This window comes from Rhodamnia argentea, chromosome 3 (assembly GCF_020921035.1).
Source record: "Rhodamnia argentea isolate NSW1041297 chromosome 3, ASM2092103v1, whole genome shotgun sequence".
In the NCBI taxonomy this organism is placed as follows: domain Eukaryota; kingdom Viridiplantae; phylum Streptophyta; class Magnoliopsida; order Myrtales; family Myrtaceae; genus Rhodamnia; species Rhodamnia argentea.
The window spans coordinates 33,156,608-33,178,841 of NC_063152.1; the positions used below are offsets into that span (position 1 = coordinate 33,156,608).

Consider the following 22,234-nt stretch of genomic DNA (forward strand, 5'->3'; position numbering starts at 1 on the left):
GACATAAAAAAATGTACTACATAAGTAAGAGTTGGTCTGTATTAGATTAAAAGCCGTTCAGATATCGTCTATAATAATGTGTAAGCCCCACATCACCTGGCTTCCTGAAGGAGTCCATGCGGATTGATTTTCGGGAAAACGAAAATATGAATTGATTAACAACTAAATTAAGCGCGACTATCCATTGATGATTCCATTTTGCATAAACAGTTCCGAAAGATATCCGGTGAGTGCGAATTAAGTTAGGAATTTGACTGAATCTACATTGTTAATGTAATAGATCCATCTTGTGTAGGATGATGAATGAGATAAGCCCATTCTTGAGTTTAAACCAAGTCTGACAAATTTTGTTTGGAGAATTGGACTGAATTCATCAGCAAGCAAGTTAGATGGAAGTCCCAACGACTTTAACGGCGATACCATTATAGTTTACTAGCCCATCATATGACTTTTCATGTAGGCAAAAAGCAAGTTAGTTTTTCGGTTTTAAATGAACCATGTCTTTTTCTTCCTATCTTAATGTAGCGGGGCTCAATTGATGAATATACTCGAGCTCACAGCAACAGAGGCTGATGTATGTCGGATGTTTAGAGGATCGACTTCCGTGTGGTACCAAATGCCAAACCGATTCAGCATCTTTCACACAAGAAGATGGTTAACATTTTCAATGGACGCGAGTGAACAAAAATGATCGTATTTCTCATGACCAAGAACAAGTGTAATATAATAATAACTCGTAAAACCTCCTCCCACGGGTCATGCTGCGCGTAGATATCGAGGGATGAGATAACTCGTAAGCCAAATGAACAGGACGGGCGATTGGATCAGTGAGAATCTACTTTAGATCATTAGATGGAAGAAAATGCTCGTACATGACAAGCTTATATGACGAAAGCTTTCATAAACACTGTGGATCACTTGGGCTCCCTAACTTATAAGGTCAACCGTGTCCTGGAACAAGATTGAGGAAGCATCTGCAATTGAGCTAAGAATTCTCGTGTTCTATTTGTAATACTGTAGATTTACCATTTGCTGTGTCTAAAAAATGCAACTTTATAAGAAGAATAAAGTTCTTGAAAATCTGAGGATTACTCCAGATAAACTCCGTGACGTGCTGGATCAAATCACGTTGGAACAATCTAATTAGCAGAGCAAAAGATGTTGACGATAATATGGAAAATGGCATGGAGAACTACTTCTCGTACTGTCACATTGTAGAGTGTAATATTGAACCCCTGTTTATGTGTTTTAGAGACTACGAATGTGTGAGATGTTCGTAGACCAGGGAGGCCTTTCTCAGCAGTCCCTTGCAATAAGAGCTCCGAAGCACCGCATGACACGCTTCCCTTCACAAGATTAGTCATTGGTTTATTAAGACCAATTAATTTGGATTTGGCTCATGCTTGAGAATTTCTTTCAGTTTTAAAGGCTAAAGACGGTGGAGTCAGCAGGAATCTGCGATACCGCATGATTGATCTATTAAATGTAGAAAGTTCATGAGTCACAGAACAGAACAAGGTGATAACTCGCTCATCGTTTGCACGTGTTGAACTTATTCCATCAAAAAGAAGAACGTCAAATGCTACTACTGATGTACTGATTACATTTTTTCTTTCCGAAGACATGTATCCAAGAAATATTGAGACTTCCGCATCATCTGTCAGGTAGCTGTTGATAGAATCTGTGCTAATCATCCTAGCTTCGAAAAGACCCGATACCGACGGTGGGACCCTGATGCAGGAGATGGCATTCGGCAACACAGTTCCCACAATCCTCCCCAACTGGCACCTCTACATTCGCAAGTACTTCATCTAGTAAAATGGCAGGTCAGCACACTTGACCTAAATGCTCCAGATTGCCATACATAACGTTTATGTCGTTTTCATTCCCTGTGATTGTATCATATGTCGTGTAGTCAGAGTAGCTCCTAATGCAAGCTGCACTTTTTCTAACCAGAAAAACTCGCCTCCCCATTTCAATTTTAACTCATGCGTTCGGGTTCTCTGGTCGATGGGTCTACATCTCCAAACCCTTCTATAGTGCAAAAAGACGAGTAAGCACCGATGAAGTTCAATGCAGCTTAGCTATTAAGCTTTAGTTTTGTTGGACATATCTTGCGGACATGATCTCTTGTGACCGATACTCTTATACGTACACATGAACGTCCAGTACCCATCAGAACCCTGAAGATCCACTTCAATGTCTACTCGTTTCAGATCAGACAGCTTCAAATGAACTTGGCACTATAACACTCCACATAAAAAAAACGGCTAAGCCTGTACAGATTCACGTGTGGTAGGCACAAGATTCTTGTGCACTCCATCCAGATTCTGGACAGTAGCAATATGGTTGATTGAGCAATGGCATGGTTAAAAAATCCAAGATAAAAACTGGGACACTCAGCCATCACTTTCAATGGATCCCTATCTTCTTCAGGGGTCAACTTTTCATCATTAGCATCACCGTGAGAACTGCGTGAAAGAGATGCTTCAGAAACAGGATTGTTGCTGCAGCATTCGGGGTCAGCTTGTTCATGAGAAGGCTGCAAATGTCGTTAATTTCAGCAGATGTACATGCTAGTCATACAAAGCTCAGTGAAATTGAGAATGTCCTTGAGGTAAATAAAGAAATGCATTTTGGACTGGGATGTATTAGAGAATTCAAGCAGGTCCTCATGCATCTAGTTTGAAAATTCCCTAAAAGCAGTTGCTATCTGCTGCTAATTTGAATTTAATTCAGTCCGGTAGTTTGGACCGAAGAGTTTCAACAAACATCAAACCTCATTAAGTTCTAATGGAATTTCAAGATGCTTACAGACACAACCTTGCCACAGACGGGTGAAAATAGAGCTGAAAGAATTGATTGCTGTAAACAGAGTAGGACAAGTAACTGTGAAATACTTGTGAGTTGGTAATTGCAAAGCCCCACGTACACTGCAATTAATTGAAATCAGAGGCTGAGCTTGATGATATTTTACAATGTCGGATGAGGAAACATACATTGCGAGAAAGCTATCGCTAGCATCAAAAGAATGCTGAAGTAAGTGAAATCGCACTAAAACCAACCTTTAGACTTCGGGAGACCAGGAAAGCTTACCATAAATTACTTGACCCACTCGAATAAGATAAAATTATTTTCATTGTGCCTAAATCTAACTACACATGCGAATCAAAAGGCAGAAGACGATCCTCACAAAGAGAAATTTCTCCATAGAGTAATCACCATCACGTAGAGGCTTGGTCTCGGGAACTCTCCTGATGCAATCTGTGCTTTTCATACCAGATATTCCACTGTTTGAATCTTAAAACTTCGAATCACATTGTGGTGAAACATCACTTTGGTAAGTACTGTGTATCCCCCGACGACACCAACTGCAGAGCAGCTAAGGGACACGATCGATGGGAATATAACCAATCAGGGAGAAAATTTTGACCATCTTTTTGCAGTTAAGACTTTAGGTCAGGTGGTCAGGCAATTTACGTGCTTGGCAAGGATTCATCCTCGACGATTTGCATAAAATGTCTAGCAATCCCTGTGCTTGTAAACTATACTTATACGGCAAAATCAAGAAGATGCCAGAGAACGACTATTTGCCCCTACATCTGGGGAGGTTGGTCTCGGTCGAGCTATGGAATTTAGAGAAACGGAGAGCTGCCAAAGGAGCCATGCCACATCTTTCTCATGTCCGAATTGATGTTTGTCCGAATTGAGGACCGCACCTGAAGGAATCTACGTATGCTACCCTAAGGAAGGCATTGTTGAGGCCGTTATCGAAGGGAGAAATCTATACACTATGCGAGTAGTCCTTGGCGATGTGCTCCACCTAGTCCTCAAATTTAAAGCAATATTTCGCGAAAGAAAATAATTTTGCTGGTAAAATTGCTCATTTTGCAAATTAAGTAGCAATGGTATTAATTGGTTTGAAATCATCATGTTAAATCAAATTCGAGACTAAAAAACAAAACTTGTTGATTTAACGATTTTGCCATACCAAACCAACCCGAATCTCTCCATCCCATCTTAATTCACTCCTTTATGTTGCTATTGGACTTGCATTTTTCTTGAAAACGTCGATGAAAATCGTCGAAGAACGGGAGAACGTGCAGGAGTGGAGAATTAGGGGCAGTTACCAAGAAACTCTCTATAAATATCGCGGGTCATTCAGCGAGAAGGACCCCTGAACAACTCAACAAATAAGTCTTAACTCTTTTACCTAGTTCTAGTCTAACTGTAGCTTTCAGATTCCCATCGTCGATTCAATTCCGGTGAGGGTCATACCCAGAGTTAGCTATCGTCGATTAAATTCCGACGTCTGCTCATTAAGTCCAAGATCGTCGATTCAATTCCGGTGTTGTACTCATCACTCATCCTGTCCAATACCGTCAATTAAATTCCGGTATTGTGTCCTATATCCACCGTCCAGTGTTGTCGATTAGATTCCGGCATTGTGTCCTACAATTTGGTTCGGCCGCGTCGATTAAATTCCGGAGTTGTACCTTGAGTCCTAGTGCGTCAAAGTTGGTCTCATTGTCGAGCAAGTAGGCTGACGGATTGCCAAGAGTTTGTATCATACCTTTCGTCTTAATATAAATATCTTTCGCATTTGACACTCTCTATTCAAAATTGACCCGGAACTCCTTATTGGAAAACGAACGGATTAAGTTCGATAAAAGATTCCCGGGTGGATAATCCCTTTGGGCCTCGACCTTATTTGGGCCAAAGTTCAAGAGCTCGTTTGGGCTTAGTCGAAGGGTTTTAAACGCACAACAGGTGTATTTGATAATTGAATCTTGCTCAATTACAACATAGTTGAGGCAAACTCATGATTACGAGTTTTCGTTCCGATTAGTTTCCCTGAACTTGTAGGACAATCTCACTATGAGTAAGCCTTCGACAAATTTTGCTTTAGTTACAACATCATTAACTAGGACCGCTACTAAAATAGGTTCACGAATAGAACATCATGAGTAAGCCTTTCCTAAGGGGGCCAATGGTCAATATCCTGGAAACTTCTTCTCTTTAGGGTGTGCAGGTTCAAGGCACGATTTACAAGAAAAAAAAAACTTGAAGCTTATGCTTGTTACAACTCCAAGAGAAAAAGAAGTAGCATATTTACCAGCTTACTACACTTTGAAAAGTTGGAAAGCTTCGAGACCTAATAAGCCTCAAGTCATTCCTGGGATGATTTTCTTGCACCCATGGATGTAGAAAATGTATTATCAATGCAATATGCTACTTTCTAAGTACTTATTCCTCTTCTCTCTTCTTTGCAACTCGCAGGCCTAAATGATCAGAGGTTGTTAACGCATGAAAAGTGAATTCTTGAGTCATTATCTATCATAAGCTTCACTGATCATTGTCAAGTATTGCAATACCAATGGCTGAGTCTGTTGTTTCGGCCGTGGGGCAGACAATAGGAAAGCTGCTCATCCACTAGGCCAAATTCTTGTGGGGGCGTGGAGGGCAAGGTCGAGGATCTGCAAAGGGAGCTGAGGCTGATCCGGTGCTTGCTGAGGGATGCGGATGCGAGACGAGAGCACAACCGAGCAGTTGGAGAATGTGTTGCACAACTCCGAGACATTATTATTTTGAAGAGGCTTTTATATGGCCAACATAATAAGCTATTTTGACACGATTGGTGGAATAATGTGAAGACTAGCAATTTTACTTCTTCCATGAGCTTCATCTCCGGTCCACCTTTTTTGCGTTTGTGAATAGTGGGTTTAACAATAAGAGTTGGGATTGTTAAGAAAATCTGGAATCTTTATGCGGCAAAGGAGAGCGGCAACATGATTTCATTAGAATTTGTAAGGGAGATTAGTAGCGCACTCAAGTCAAGGGAGATTACTGGCACACTGGAGTTATCCATGCGCTACATTCATGTTTGCCCCGTCAAGTAGGATTATCGTTGTCATACATTTGCTTGAGTCATTTAATTCAAGCCACATATAACAGAAACAATACATTTCAATTGTTAATTTACGGTTCTTGGCCTTTCAAGGGTTAATGGAGGCACATATAGGAGCTTTGATGTGGTCCCTATAGTCTTTCCCCTTACAAAAGCATAAACGAACCACAGATTATAAAGAACTATAGCTTCTTACTCATATATCTAAAAGCAAATCTTCATTGTTGAAGTTATCTTTTTATGACAATTTATCTTCCTATGACTGCTGAGTTGCAATTTGATTGCCTGATATTGTGTAGGAATCACTGAAGACAGGAAGAGGATAGGAGATGAACTGCTTAAGAAGTGTGGAGGATTACCCTTGGCCATCATTGTGCTTGGTGGACTTCTGGCGATCAACGACTGGGAGACGGTTGCCAAAAGGATTAATTCATATTTTAGTGTTGAGAGTGATGTATCAAAAATATTGGCCTTAAGCTATGATGATCTACCATGGCATCTAAAGCCATGCTTCCTGTATTTGAGTAGCTTTCCGGAGGATGCAGAAATCCCTGCAACAAATCTTCTTCACATGTGGATTGCTGAAGGCTTTGTGTTGCAAAATGATTATGACGAAGAGAGAGATATTCAAGTGGAAGATGCAGCAGAATATTTAATGGAGTTGGTTGATAGAGGGATGGTTCAAGTGCGATTTAAGTTGAGTGGAAAAATTAAAACCATCCACCTTCACGACTTGATGCGGGACTTATGCATCTCCAAGGCTAGGCAGGAGAGATTTCTGAGCAAGGTTAACATTCAGCAGGACAATGGGACGGATTATTGTTCTTCTTCATTGGCACTAAAGTCGAGTCAACTTGCAAAATGCGAAGGCTTTCTCTCAGTATGAAAGCAAACTTGATTTCGGGCGTGAAATCAATAGGAGGGCCTATGCTCCACCTTCGAAGTCTCATGTTCTTCGGATCCATCGGATCTGTCGAAGGGAAGGGGAAGCATTTTCAACCTATTTTCAAAAGCTGTAAGTTTCTCAAAGTTCTGAAGCTAGAATATCTTTTCGATATGGAAGGAAAATTACCCAAATCAATTGGAGACCTAGTCCATTTAAGATTCTTAAGTTTAGCACATAGTAGTTTTGAGGGTTTGCCAAAATCTGTGGGGAATCTTGTATGCATGGAATTCTTGGACTTGCGAGTAAGACGAATAAGGATATTTGCGGTGCCGGATGTGCTGTGAAAGCTGAGAAGGTTGAGGTACCTCTATCTTCCCTATAAATTTTACGTCACTGGACAACTCTATGGATACCGGGAGAAGTTGCGGTTGGACTCTTTAAAGAATCTATGGACATTGAAAAACTTTAGTACGAAGAGGTGTGATGTGAATGATGTAGGCAAACCGACCGATTTGCAAAAGCTCACCGTCGGGCGTTGTGAAGAGTTGGAGATAATTTCACAACTTGCTAAATTCACTTTGAAACATCTTCAATCCTCATCTTTTATATTCTCCGGCGATTCATTCACTGAAGATGAGTTGAGTAAAATGTCAAGCTATCACCATGATGGGGTTTCGGGATTGACAAAACGCAGTGGAATATAAATCTAAACCGAAACCCTAGATAGGATTCATGTGTATATTGAAATCAATGAAAGCTCAAGTCGTACCTTTTGCAGATCGAAGTTAGATTGACGATCGATTGTGTCCGGATTAGCGCCTCAAGTGTTGCGCCTCTACCGGTATCTACACACACGAACCGAAGTCTCCAACGATCCAAGTGCTAGCTTACGGATCTTGGATCTTCTCTTCTTTGATTGCCTTTCTGATTTTCGACTCTCTCAACAATCTCAAAAAACAGAGAACGACTCTCCGCATTTTCTTTTATTCTCATAGACGTCTCTAGGATTTTCTACGTCTATATATGGTCTCAATATTTACGTGTAATAAAAGAAGTAGGGCCGGGCGATTCAGGCTTGCCAAACCGTCTATCTCCAATTGTACGTTTCATCGTTATCTCATAACGTACACGATCGCGTAGATATTTATAATAGGAGAATATATTAAAATCTACTTCTTAAGTAGATCAAGGCATGTAGAAAATATAAATTCAGTTCGCTATTGTGTGCGACCCCGTAGGTTCACTAAATATTAATAATGTGCTCAAAACTCTTTTTGGCCCACAAATCATAAGTGGTCTCTAGCAACACATTATGACTATCTAAGTATAGCGAAGGTTGTTTTTTGACACAATCTAATCCACAATTAATGTTAGAGTATCAACTTTGATTGGTTTTAGGGCAGGCCGCTATACCACTAAGACACCAAACCCGTAAGTTGAGGATAGAAGGAAAAATAGAGAAGTTACCGGAACATAAGTATCTACCCCAGCAACCGAGGACGCTGGTCTTATTTTACTCCTATCTGAAAGAAGATCCGATGCCAATATTGGAGAAATTGCTGCACTTGGTTGTTCTCATGCTGGGGTATGAGGCTTTTAAGGGAAAGGAAATGGCCAAAAACTGCCACCGTGTAAAACAATGCCCTCCTCAAATTAACCGAATCAAAAGACAATAAAAAATGATTATGACGAGGTTTTAAATGTTCTCCTCCGCCGCTTCCAAAATTAGCCGGGACATTAATGCTACCTCGTGCGTTACGTCGACAGTTGAGGATGTTTAGGTCCACTGATTAGTTTATTAGCACGGACACGAAAAAATCTAGACATCATTCTCATGGTACGAGAGTCGAGTTCTGCCTCCCGATTTATTTCACGCGCGAGAGGTCAAGACCCGCGTGCGCACACTTCGTGATTTCTGTTCCTTCCTTTATCGACGAATAGTGAAGGTGCATTTCATCGTCCTCCTCGATTAACTTGCTCTATTTTGCATTGATCATGTAACTAAGTGAAGCTTCGCATGTACATTCTCTATTCATGCTCTTTTCCGACCTAAAGATTTCTCCATCGCTCACGTCATAACTTGTTCGGGACAGGATGAAGCTGTCTTGCCTCTCTAAATTATTATTATTTTTTTCTTTCTTTGTCAATGCAGAGTCCTCACTTTCTATTAACCAAACAAAACCCAAAAAGCATCGCAAAAGTAAGAAACAAAGGAATCGTTGAATAACCGTCTCCGACCAGAACCTCTCATCCAATTTCAGATCATGCGCAGTGGCAATTGTAGTACCGACTCTTGAGAGGAGGCAAAGGCCAAAATGCTGCTAAAAAAAACTAGAAAGCACAGTTCACCTATCGTTAGCAAAAGGGACACGTCTCGGCCCATAAAGCTGTGCTTAACAAATTTATCAATTTGTCCTAATTATGCACCAGGGACAGACGAACCCTCACTAATCCAAACCCTGATTGGGTTGTCCTTTTGTTCCCTCCCCTCCCTATTTCCCCCTCCTCTCGTTAAAAAGCACTCCAAAGGGTTTTTTTAGTACCTAAGTGTGAGAGAAAGATGCTCATCCACACCCCACATTAGAACCCAAAAAAAAAAAATTGTAAATTATTAAGTGGAAAGCCATTACTGACGTGGACTCCACAGAGATGGGTCATACTTATCTAGTTTTCTTTGCAAATGTGATGCCCCATCATTAATGGACAAAAAATTTCACATTAAGTGGCCAAAAGTCGGTCCTTAATTTACTTGCAATTGATGTCGCCATGATCGGTTCTAGGTCGGGTACGGCTTTGATTCGGCGTTACCGTGCCTTTTTCTGAATGTGAAGAATCATCATTTAACGACGCTCCTGTCCATCGACGCATATGCTGGCCTTGACAAGATCGGGATGCGGATTACCAATTGAGAGAATTTCCATCGCGAATTCGGAGTGTTATTCTATGATTATCACATAAACTATTATATCGGAATGGAATGAGAATACGATATAATCGTCGGTCGGTGGAGATCAAAAGCATCGGCTCATGGGTAAGCAAGCATCTTGGACATTCCTCATTGGGGACGCCGGGATTGCTATACAATGTCGTAAAGGTACAAAGCTAGAGCACAAACCGTAGAGTTAATCAACTCGTTTTTCATTAAATTAACCGACTAATTTAGGTAAAAGTTAGGTTCTTAAACAAATGGCGACCGCCTTTATGCTGTCTTCCAGGAACGAGGACGGAAAAGGAGGAAAAAAAGGCTTCGTCCTACGCCAGACCTGTTCGCTTTTTACTGGTTTTTACAACTCATCCCCGCTATAATGTCCGACGAGAAAAAGGAAATAATTTCGTCTGGGGAGGGGTGGGCTCAGCCAATTTGCCAGGGTGTGTGCAGTCCTTAGCCGACCTCATAACGTGCATTTACAAAACCACGACCGTACTGTTGGGATTGGACGAGATGGGTGATTGATCGTTGATATAATGTCTTAAATAAGCGGAGAAAGTTGTCTGAGAAAGTCTCGAAGTCGTTAGATGACGGTGAATGCAATCATATAAACTTTGCGACTTCCCCAAATTTGGTGTTAAATATTTTGACCATTTGTTAATATAGTCCTCCCAATAATTTTGGCGAAAAACGTCGTTGTGACACCGGCCATCATACGTGGCACAACTGGTACGTAAGTGATTTCCGGCTAAAATTAGCCAAAATGAGTATACCGGCAAATTGTAAAAAAAAAAATAAAGATTAAATTGATAAAATGAAAATAAATTCAGACACGTCAACTGTTCCATTTGACCAGAATCTTTGATTAGGTTAATGCTCTCCCTTAATACATTTCTACATAGGTACAATCTTTGGCTAGTGGGCTCTCTCTCTCTCTCTCTCTCTCTCTCTCTCTCTCTCTCTCTCTCTCTCTCTCTCTCTCTCTCTCTCTCTCTCTCTCTCTCTCTCTCTCTCTCTCGTATCTTCCTAATTGTGTGAGAATTTTTCTCACTAAACTTTTCTATTAAAGTCGATAATGGAAATTGCGTTAATATCACTAAAATTTACAAATTGTTACCCACGTGCCACATTTACCCCAAATTAATTTTCTTATCACGGAAAATCCGAAATCAGGATATCCATATCATATTTACCCCAAACTTTTTGTATTGACAAAAATTTCGTACAAAAACTCTCAAGTATGTCCAAAGCTAATGATTTGAGTTTGAGATACGAGAAGTGAGGCTAACAGGCAAGAAGTGTCCAGAGTTTTTTAATAATTGAATTAATCAGCGGTGGGAAAAAATGGCTTAATCACATGTTAATAAGGTTGGACTTTGGAACAAGATACTTAGCAGATATTGATGTGATAAGAAACGTGTTAACTAGGCTGATTTTTTAGATTTTATGTCACACAAAAATAAGTTTGGGACAAATGTGTTGTCGGTATAGTGGTTTCAAATTTTTTGTGACATCAAAATTAGTTTGGGGCATGTGGCACGGGTACATCAGTTTGAAATTTTTTATGAGAAGAAAATCAATTTGGAGTAACTGTGAAACGGGAATGTCAGTTTATGATTTTTATGATATTAACCCTTGGAATTGTTATAAAGGCTAGCTAACATCAATGGTGTAGTGTGTTAGTTTGTGAAAAATAAATCGTTGCAAAGCAAATGAAATCCATGAAAAAACGTTAGACATCCCGAATACAATTTTGTGATCGTTTCATATTGGATTCGAGCTAGAATATGGTTGGATAGTCGGTGCAGGCAACATTAATAAGCGATTCATACGACTTCTTGCGTATTAATCGATTCAAGATAGTGGCTTGCCAAACAAGGTAAGTGAATTCGACTCAAATTTGGGTATTCTAATTTCTATATACGGGTATTAGATTATTAATTTTCAAACAGAAATGTACATACATTTCTATTTTACTCAGCATTATGCACCATTTGTAACTTAATGTAGTTCTTTATTCGGATTTAATATGTAATTATGTCTATCGGACAACTATGTAAGCCGAACGATTGACCATAATTCATTGTGGTTTCGCTCCAAAGATCGCCCATTGGCTTCTTGAACTCTTCTTCTTCGTCTTCTACTTCTAATTCGCTCCCCATTTCGGACTTGGGTACGTGGCCAACGATTTTGAAGTGGAAGAGGCCTGCGATGCTAGATATACCGGTGGGCGCACCGAGTTTTGGGGTTCCGGCTGTTATAAATCAGTATAATTTTCTTCCTTTGCTCGTGTCGGGACAGTTGACATGCTTCTCTTGGGGGTGCGCCTTTACAACACCTGCTTACGTGTCTTCTTCAAATCAAGTCCCTCGGAGTGTCTCTCCCCGTGCTGTACACCAACCGAAGACAACCACGTTGGAGTCTGATTCTACGTCTCGTTTAGGAATCTACCTCCTTTATAATTTTGAGATTTCTAGTTCTGGTTCTGGTTATATATATATTTTTTTTTGGTCATAGTTCTGGTTATATTTGTTAGCCACAACATTTGTGATTTTTTACTAACAATACAAATAATCCCCTAAACGAATTCAATCGATTTTGTGATACATCATTTGTAATCGCACCAGGCCGAAAGAACATTACAAGCTTTTCTAACCCAAAAAGATCTATATAACGTGGATAACAACCGAAGGCCCGCATCTAGATCCTCCAAGGCGATTCTTCTTAGTTCATTTCGCCCGGGCATAAGGAGCACGTCTACAAAATCAAAATCAAGCCGAAGATCCAAAGTCTTCTTGGCGTTTATCAGCATTGTCGCTAATAAACCTGCATTAAGTTTTAGAAAGACGCCTCTCAAATATATATATGATCTCATCCGGTCATTTTCACGAATGCTTGGTGATCCCTTCAAACAAAGAGCACAGAAGCATCATCGAACAACTAATTCCAACCCAGACGATTTCGGGGACATTAAGACATGCTCAAACAACTGTTTTATACTAATCGGTACTCGATTTTTTCTCAAGCTTCAAATACTACTTTTGGACTCAGCTTACTAAAACAAATCAATGATGTACGTAACTCCGGTGACATTAAAATATGATGAGTTTTAGGAGAGGCCAAGTCGGCGATTTTTGGAGTCGGAGAGGCGACGATGGCTATAAGGACGAACGCGAAGAAGAAGGAGGGGAGGGCTTGAGGTGAACGAGGGAGAGGAAAATTATTCAGTGGCTTGCAATAAATACACGGCACATAGACTTATGACGTGGTAGTTGTTAACCACTGAATAATTTCTTAGAAGCAACCGAGGTAAACTTTTTGATGATATAAGAAAGCTCTGTTACCAATTAAGTAGTGAGAGAGACTAGTGAGCAACCGACGTAATTTACTAGTAGAGGCGTCCAGAGATGAGAGAGCCGTTCCGATAGACCTTGCGGTCTTGCTTCACGTCCAGTGATTTTAATTGCGGGAAAAGTACACTAGAGGTGCCATAACTTGTGTACGACGTTCACTTAAGTGCCATAACTTTCAAGACGTTCACTTAAGTACCATAACTTTCAAGACGTTCACTTAAGTGCCATAACTTTCAAAAATCGTTCACTTGAGTACTACGTTGGAGCAAAATCGTTCACTTGAGTGCTACAGTAACTTTTCAGGCGTGCCACGTCAGCTTTCCGGCATCTACAGTAATTTTTCCGGCGTGCCACGTCGGCCTTCCGGTGTCTACAGTAACTTTTCCGGCTGCCACGTCAGATTTTTTGGTTGCCACGTCAACATGGCACTTAAGTGAACGATTTTTAAAAGTTGTGGCACTTAAGTGAACGTTTTGAAAGTTATGGCACTCAAGTGAACGCCGTACAAAAGTTATGGCACTTCTAGCGTACTTTTCCCTTTTAATTGCTGCTTCACCGCTCCCTTTCATTTGGCTTTCTCCGACCAAAAAAAAAAAAGCACTTATTCCTTTCCTCTCTTCTTTGCAACTTGCAGGCCTATATGGTAGCAGCTTGTTAACGCATCAGAAGTTAATTCTCAAGTCATTCTCCATCATAAGCTCTACTGATCGCAGTCAAGTAGTGCAATACCAATGGCCGAGTCTGTTGTTTCGTCCGTGGTGCAGACAATAGGAAAGCTGCTCATCGACGAGGCCAAATTCTTGTGGGGTGTGGAGGGCAAGGTCAAGGACTTGCAAAAGGAGTTGAAGCTAATCCAGTGCTTGCTGAGGGATGCGGACGTGAGAGGAGAGCACGACCAAGCTGTGGGAGAATGGGTCACGCAACTCCAAGACGGTGCCTATGATGCCGAGGACGTCATAGAGCGACACATCCTCAGAGTCACGCTCAAGAAGAAGGGACGAAACATCATTATAGCATGTGCTTGGTTCGTGGCGAAATGCATGTGCTGGCATGTTCATCAGGTGGGGACAGAGATTGATGACTTAAAAACCCGCATCTCTAATCTTACAACACGTATGCGGGATTTCGGCATACAACCTGTGAATGACGGCGGACGCAAGCAGGTGAGAGCTTTGATGCCAGAACTTACTTATCCCTATTTCGAGGAGGATATTGTTGGGAGGGAAGATAGTATTAAGGTGTTAGTGGAAGTGCTGAAGGATGAAAAACAACAGAGAGTTGTTTCTATATGGGGAATGGGTGGTTTGGGTAAGACCACACTTGCTAAGAAAGTCTTCGCTCATGATGAACTGAAGAGCAATTTCGATCGTTTCGCTTGGGCTTGTGTATCTAAAGATTTCAACAAGAGAGAGATCTTGATGGGAATTTTTAAAATGTTGATCCCTGAAAAAAGAGGGTTGGTTAAGGATATGAGTGATCAAGACTTGTTCAAAGCTCTATACCAGATCCAAAAAAAGAAGAGATGTATTGTTGTTCTTGATGATATTTGGAACAGACAGGATTGGAAAGATATTCGAGCCGCGTTCCCTGTCATGAACACGAGAAGCAAGCTATTGATAACAACCCGCAATAAAGAAGTAGCGGAGTGTATTGATCCTCATGGTTTTCTCTATAAACCTTTATGCTTATCGGAGGAGGAGAGTTGGAAGCTGCTGATGAAGAGGATATTTCCTAAAACGGAAAGGAAGGTTTCTCTGTGGTTATTATCTTCACATACATTAGCTTATTGCTCGTTCAATTTTGATTTATGGCACTTCCTTAGGGTTAGATCTTGGACTTTCTTCTGTTGGACTAGGGAGTGTTAGGTATTACTTGTTCTGGCCTTTTAGAAAGTCTAACAATTGATGAATTGACAGATATTACTGAGTTTGAATGATTGACAAAGGGAGTATTAGGCATCGATATCTTGATGTTTGGGGAAAGAGAAGCTGCTTTTACTTCTTACTAGATAGCAATTGTACGTCTAAACAAAAATCCAAAACTTTGATCCTCCATTCCTCTGATCCAAGAGGCATTTGATATAGGCAACCCGATGAGTCATATTGATAGGAAGTCATTGAATAATATGGAGCCTAGCTATGTTCCTTCGTGGACGGTCCTTCTCCTTTTTTTTTTCCTTGTGAATAGTCGTCCAATATTAAGAGTTGGGATTGTTTAGGAAAACCGTGAATCGTTATGCTTCAAAAGAGAGCGGCAATATAATTATTTCACTAGAATTTGCTGCTGCAATGGAGATTACTAGCACACTCAAATCACATAAGATTACTAGCACACTCGAGTTATGCCTATTGTTTTTCTTTTTCTTCATCCAGTACGATTATCGTTGCTATACATTTGCTCGAGCCGCATAATTCAAGCCATAGATAGCAAAGTCGATACATTCCATTGGTTAATTTAGTGTTCTTGATCTTCCAGTTGTAGGTGGAGGCATGTATAAGAACTTTGCTGTGGTCCCCAGAGTCTTCCCCCTTACAAAAGCATAGATGAACCACATATAATAAAGAAATAGAGTATCAAACCACAGATATTCATCCTTAAAGTTATCTCCTTATTACAATTTTATCTTCCTATGACTGTTGAGTTGCAATTTGTTGCCTGATATTATGCAGAAATCACGGATAACATGAAGAGGTTAGGAGATAAACTCCTTAAGAAGTGTGGAGGATTACCCTTGGCTGTCAAAATGCTTGGTGGACTTCTCGCGACCAACGAGTGGGAGAAGATTTATAGAAACATCAATTCTTATTTAGGCTGTGATGATGATGTATCAAAAGTGTTCGCCTTAAGCTATGACGATCTAGCATGGTATCTAAAGCCATGCTTCCTCTATTTGGCTAGCTTTCCCGAGGATGAAGAAATCCCTGTAAAGAAGGTTCTTCACATGTGGATTGCGGAAGGCTTTGTGTCGCCCACTGCATATGGCGAAGAAAGAGAAATTACAGTGGAAGATGTAGCGGAGCGACATTTAATGGAGTTGGTTAACAGGGGGATGGTTCAAGTACAATTCAACAGGAGTGGAAAGTTAAAAACCTGCCACCTGCATGACGTGATGCGAGAGTTATGCATCCGCAAGGCCAAGCGGGGGAAGTTTCTAAGCGTTCTTAACATTCAGCAGGACCATGAAAGGGAGGAATGTTCTTCTTCAATGGGAACAGAAGGAGAGTCAACGTGCAAAACACGAAGGCTTTCTCTTAATATGCGTGTGAGTGCTGAAAGAAACACGACTCTGGGAGTAGAACAAATAGGAAGGACCATGCTCCACCTTCGAACTCTTACGTTCTTCTGTTCTGGGGGATCTGAAGAAGGGATGTGGGATCAATTTCAACCTATCTTCATCAACTGTAAGTTTCTTAGAGTTCTGAAGCTGGAGGATCTTAGTATGAGAGGAAATTTACCTGAATCAGTGGGAGACCTGGTCCATTTAAGATTCTTAAGTTTGGCAGGAAGTAGATTTGAGGGCTTGCCGAAATCTATGGGGAATCTTGTATGCATGGAATTCTTGGACTTGCGAGTAAGGGGAATGAGGACATTTGCAGTGCCAGATGTGCTTTGGAAGCTGAGAAGGTTGAGGCACCTCTATCTCCCCCATTCATTCGATGTCACTGGGAAACCCCATGGGTACTGGAAGAAGTTGCGATTGGGCACTTTAAAGAATCTTCGGACATTGAGAAACTTCTGTCCGGATAATTGTGATGTGAAGGATGTAGGCAAACCGACCAATCTGTAAAAAGCGAGAGTCATTCATTCTAAGGGAGGGGAGATATTTACACAACTTGCTGAATTCAAGTTGAAATATCTTCAATCCTCATCTTTTGGCTTCAGAGGATTTGGTTCGATAAATGCAGGTGAATTGAGTAAAACCTCAAGTTATCCCTATTCCTGCAAATTGTACATACATGGGGTAATAATAGAGAAATTACCGGAACATAAGTATCTACCCCAGCAATCGACGAAGCTGGTCTTATTTTGGTCCGAACTCAAAGAAGATCCGATGCCAATATTGGAGAAATTGCAGCACTTGGTTGTTCTCCTGCTGGGGAATTTTGCTTTTGTGGGAAAGGAAATGGTTTGCTCTGCAGGAGGCTTTCCGCAACTCAAGCATTTACTTCTGGGATATCAGCCAAATTTGGAGGAGTGGAGGGTGGCTGAAGGAGCCATGCCTCATCTTTCCCGACTAGGGATCTGCAAGTGTCACAAGTTGAAGGCGGTACCTCAACTTGAAGGAGTCTCCACGTATGACGGTCGGGAAGACGTGTCTCATGAGTATTGGAAGAATTGGGGTGGAGGAATTAACTGGGGAGTTTTAATTTAGAAAGGATAGAGTAATTTATTTTATTTTGTGTTAACAATTTCAATTTGTTTCGACCAGGGTTTTTTTTTTTAATTTGCACAGCTGGCAATGGGAACCGAACCGCCATTCTCTCTCCCTCCATTCATAACTTCTCCATGTCTTGTTTAATCTCGAATTTGCCCATTTTGTTCGTTTCATTTTCCCTCTCATCGTCCTCGTGGACGAATCTGTTGTTTCGCTCGCGGATGGGAGGCATACGAAGGAATAACAGCCATCGCTTTGAGGCCTTGAAACGTCCTCGTGAAAGCCGCGTTGGAGAGGAGAGGAGAGGAGACCCGGGCATCTCCATAGCGCTGGTCAGATGTTTGACGAAATGCGCAATCGAGTAGGAATAAGAGCCATTGCTTTCGGCTTGAGTAATTGATTTCTTTGTTGGCACCCATATCCACGTCATTTGTGGAACACAATTCTCTATCTGATCTGGGGGACATTTCCTTTGTCTTGCCTGCTTGGAAGGAGCCAAAATCTGAATCAGTCTGTAACTTGGAGTGCGTATGCATCGCTCTTAATCAATCTAATCCCGTGAATAGACCTAGACAAAACTAGTTTTAATCTGTTGTTACAGTAGAACCGAATCTATGCACACTTGAGGACATCAGTTGTCTTCATTGGTCAAACAGTTGCAAGGCGTTGTTGTAGGAACAGGACAACAGGGATTGCTCGTGTCCAGCTCGACTAACTTTCAGTTTGGTACGGTTGAAATAGCCGTCATGCCAGCGGTGCGGTTGTGCTTCCTCTTGATTGTTGTTATTCAGAAGCCGTCTTGTAAGATTGACTTGGACGAGATAGCATAGGAAAATCATGTCAGATTTTTCTTTTCCCCTGTTTTCTCCTAAACTCCCAGGCTGAGATCTGCGAGGGTGTGGTATACATTTGCTGCATAGAAGCTCTCAAGACAGAGCAGAGTCGATGGTTCTGGATTTTGCAATTTTAAAGAGTCTTGCCTGATCCATGAATTAGCCTCTGAACGGGTAAATTCTGTCGCCAATTGCTGGTGCCCGTCTCTGGTAGTTGATGTTCCTTCTACTGGGAACGAACAATGGAAAGTCATCATTAACTTGTTCAATAGTGAGTTTAACCACAGCGAGAAATGTACCACATAATTTAGAGTTGGTCTATGTTAGATCAAAACTCATTCAGATACTGAACATAACGTGGAAGCCCCACATCATCTCACTTCCTAAAGGAGTTCTTTTTTATCTTATGCCGGTTGATTTTCTCAAAAACGAAAATATGACTTGATTAACAACTAAATTAAGCGCAACTATCCATTGATGACGCCATTTTGCATAATCGGTTAAAAAAAAAAAAGGTCTGGTGAGTGCAAATTGAGTTAGGAATTTGACTGAATCCACATTGTTCATGTGATGGATCCATCCTGTGTAGGCTTATGAATGAGATCAGCCCATACTAGAGTTTAAACCAAATCTGACAAATTTTGTTGGGAGAATTGAACTCAATATATCAGCAAGCTAAGTTAGATGGAACTCCCAACGACTTTAATGGCGATCATAGTTTACCAGCCCATCACATGATTTTTTTATGTAGGCAAAAAACAAGTTAGTCTTTTATTTTATTTGAAAATATATTTATTGTTTTTTCTATCTCAATGTAGTGGGACTCAATTGATGAATATACTCGAGCTCACAGCAATAGACAGCTGATATATGTCAGTTGTGTAGAGGATCGATTTCTGTGCAGTACCAAATGCTAAATCGACGTGGCATCTTTCACACTAGAAGACGGTCAATGCAATGGATGAGAGTGCATGAAAATGATTGTATTGTTAGGAATGGCGTACCGATTCCAGAAAAATAATCCAAACAAATAATCAATATTAGCATAATATAATAATAAAAGAACCGAATCAAAAAAACACACCAGATAATTTGTTATCGAAGTTCATTCAAACTTGGGCTACGTCTCCGTGTAGAGGCACTCTACGAATTCACTAGTTTTCAGAAAAGTAGTAATACAACCGATGATCTTCTCACAAGATCAAAGTAAAAAGAAATCGAAAACACTCAAAAATGCCGTCATGGCCTCTCTTTTTCTTTTTCTCTCTTTGGCTACTTTGCGCTTCCCTCTCTCTCTCTCTCTCTCTCTCTCTCTCTCTCTCTCTCTCTCTCTACGGCTACTATCTATATATTCCTAATATATGAGGTATAGCTTTTAACCTAGGAGCAAAAAAAGGACAAAAGATAAAAAAAAAAAAAAAAAACTCTTAATGAAATAGTTGGCTTCACACGCCAACAATCTCCCACTTGAAGACAAAAATATCGATGCACCCAAGCAGCTTTACATCCATCCTCTTCAAAAACCAAGAACCGGAACTTGTGCCTCCGCGATACTCCTTATCAATTAACATGGAGTAATGCCAATAGTAGTAGTACATAAAGTATTCTTCTCTCTGTCTACTACCTTAGTAAACATGTCATTTGGATTCTTTGAGCCATCAATCTTCTGTAGCTTTTAACTGTTATCTTTAAATGTCGACCTAATAAAGTGATAACACTTCTTGATATGTCTAGTCCTTGAGTGATAAGCTGCATTCTTTGCTAAGCGCCCTGTACTTTGACTATCACTCCACAGTGTGCTCACTAATTGCTTTTGATATAGCTCCTCCGGATAATTTTGTAACCACATGATTTCCTTAGAGGCTTCCGCGATTGCCACGTACTGTTTTTCTGTCGTCGATAGAGCCACTACTTTTTGTAGTTGACATACCCAACTCATTGTTGTACTTGCAACCGTAAGACATATCCAATAGTACTCTTACCACTATCTCGATCACCCGAGTGATCTACATCCACATAACCCTACGATTCTAGAGATGTACCTCAACAACAAAGAGTGTAGTTTGATGTACACGCTAGGTATTTCAATATCCATTTTACTGCATTTCAATACTCTCTGTCCGGGTTACGCAAATATCGACTCACAACTCCCACTACATGTGCAATGTCTGGTCTCGTGTTCACCATGACATACATCAAACTTCTCACTGCTGATGCGTATGGAAATACCGCAATCTCATCTTTCAAAGTTTGAGTACTCGAACACATTTCCTTGGAAAGATTGAATTGACTCACTAGAGGAGTCACAATCGGTTTTGCCTTATCCTTGTTGAATCTCTTCAACACCTTGTTCACATAGTCTTCATGTGACAACCATAATTTCTTATTTTTCCTGCTTCCGATGATTGTCATGCCTAAAATCTTCTTGGCCTCTCTTTACTCTTTCATAGCAAACTATGATGCTAACATCCTCTTTACTTTTGCGATTCTTCATATTAGAACTAGCCACTAGCATATCATCAACATATAAAGAGAGATATACAATATCACCATTGTATACTTTTGAAAATAAACACAATGATTAGCCTCACAGTGTGCAAATCCTTTTTCTCCCATAAAACCATCAAACTTTGAGTACCATTGTTGCGGAGCTTGCTTCAAGCCATACAAGCTTTTCTTCAAGCCATACACCATGTGTTCTTTACCTTTGACCTCAAAACTTTCAGGTTGCGCTATGTATAACTCTTCATCTAGATCACCATGCAAAAACGTTGTTTTTACATCTAATCGCTCGAGATGAAGATCCTCCACTACAACTATACTCAGCAAAACTCTGATTGATGTCATCTTCACTACTGGTGAAAATATCTCGGAGTAGTCAATCCGATCTTTTTGAGAAAAGCCCTTTACTACAAGTCTCGTCCCGTATCTAATACTACCGGCAGCTTCATTTTTTATTATGTACACCCATTTGTTTAACAAATCCTTTTTATTAGTGGGCAACTCGGTCAACACCCAAGTTTTGTTCTAAAGTAATGAGTTTATCTCGTGTTTCATAGCATGCTCCTACCGCATGTGAGATGTGTCTTTCTTTGCCTCATTATAAGTCCCTGGCTCTCCCAAATCTGTATATAAGACATGGCTCGGAACAATATTAGTTGATGGATAAAAAATTACCTTTGGCTTTCTCACACGTGTAGATCTCCTCAAAATAGATACTTCGGGATCGTTAGTCTATTTTGGATCACTACATTCCTCTGGAGCCGCTTGCTCATTGATAATATGTTCATCTTGGACCTCCCTTTTAGGTGCACTCTGATATGCTTGAATCATCTTCACGGAAATTGTGTCCAGCTCAACATATTTTGGTTCTACTACCGTTTCATGCTCTGTCTGACAATCTTTGTAATCTTTTCTTCATGGAACATCGCATTCCCTCTGCGAAATGATTTTATCATTCTCATAATCCTAAAGCCTAAATCCATATTCATCGATGCCATATCCAATAAAGAGGTACTTTTGGGACTTAGCATTAAGCTTCTTCATGTTCTCTTTGTCAATCAAAGCATATGCAATACAACCAAAAACTTTTTTTTTTTTTTTTGGTAAGGTACAACCAAAAACTTTTAGATATGAATAATTGACTTTTTTACCTGACTATTGCTCTTGCGGTATTCCTCCATCCAGCGCACTAGATAGACTCATGTTAATCAAATATATAGTTGTATCAACTGTAGCAACTCATAAGTGTAGTGGGAGATCCACATGTAGTCTCATGCATCTTGCATGATCCAAAATGGTCATGTTCATCTTCTCAACTACACCGTTCTTTTGAGGAATTCTAGAAGCGATCTTTAACCCATTTATGCCTTCCCGGCTCAAATATTTTGCAAATTCATTGCTCGTGTATTCACCACCATTATCGGACTTCAGAGCTTTAATCTGATAAT

The 22,234-nt window shown here is 40.5% G+C and overlaps 1 protein-coding gene across 1 annotated transcript; it reads left to right on the forward strand.

Annotated features, from left to right (window-relative positions):
* The first annotated feature begins 13,685 nt into the window (after positions 1-13,685).
* Positions 13,686-17,448, forward strand: LOC115747982 (probable disease resistance protein At1g58602). Its single transcript, XM_030684334.2, is given in 2 exon segments — positions 13,686-14,819; positions 15,746-17,448. Coding segments are annotated over 2 exon segments (2,715 nt in total). The 5' UTR covers positions 13,686-13,807.
* The last annotated feature ends 4,786 nt before the right edge of the window (positions 17,449-22,234 follow it).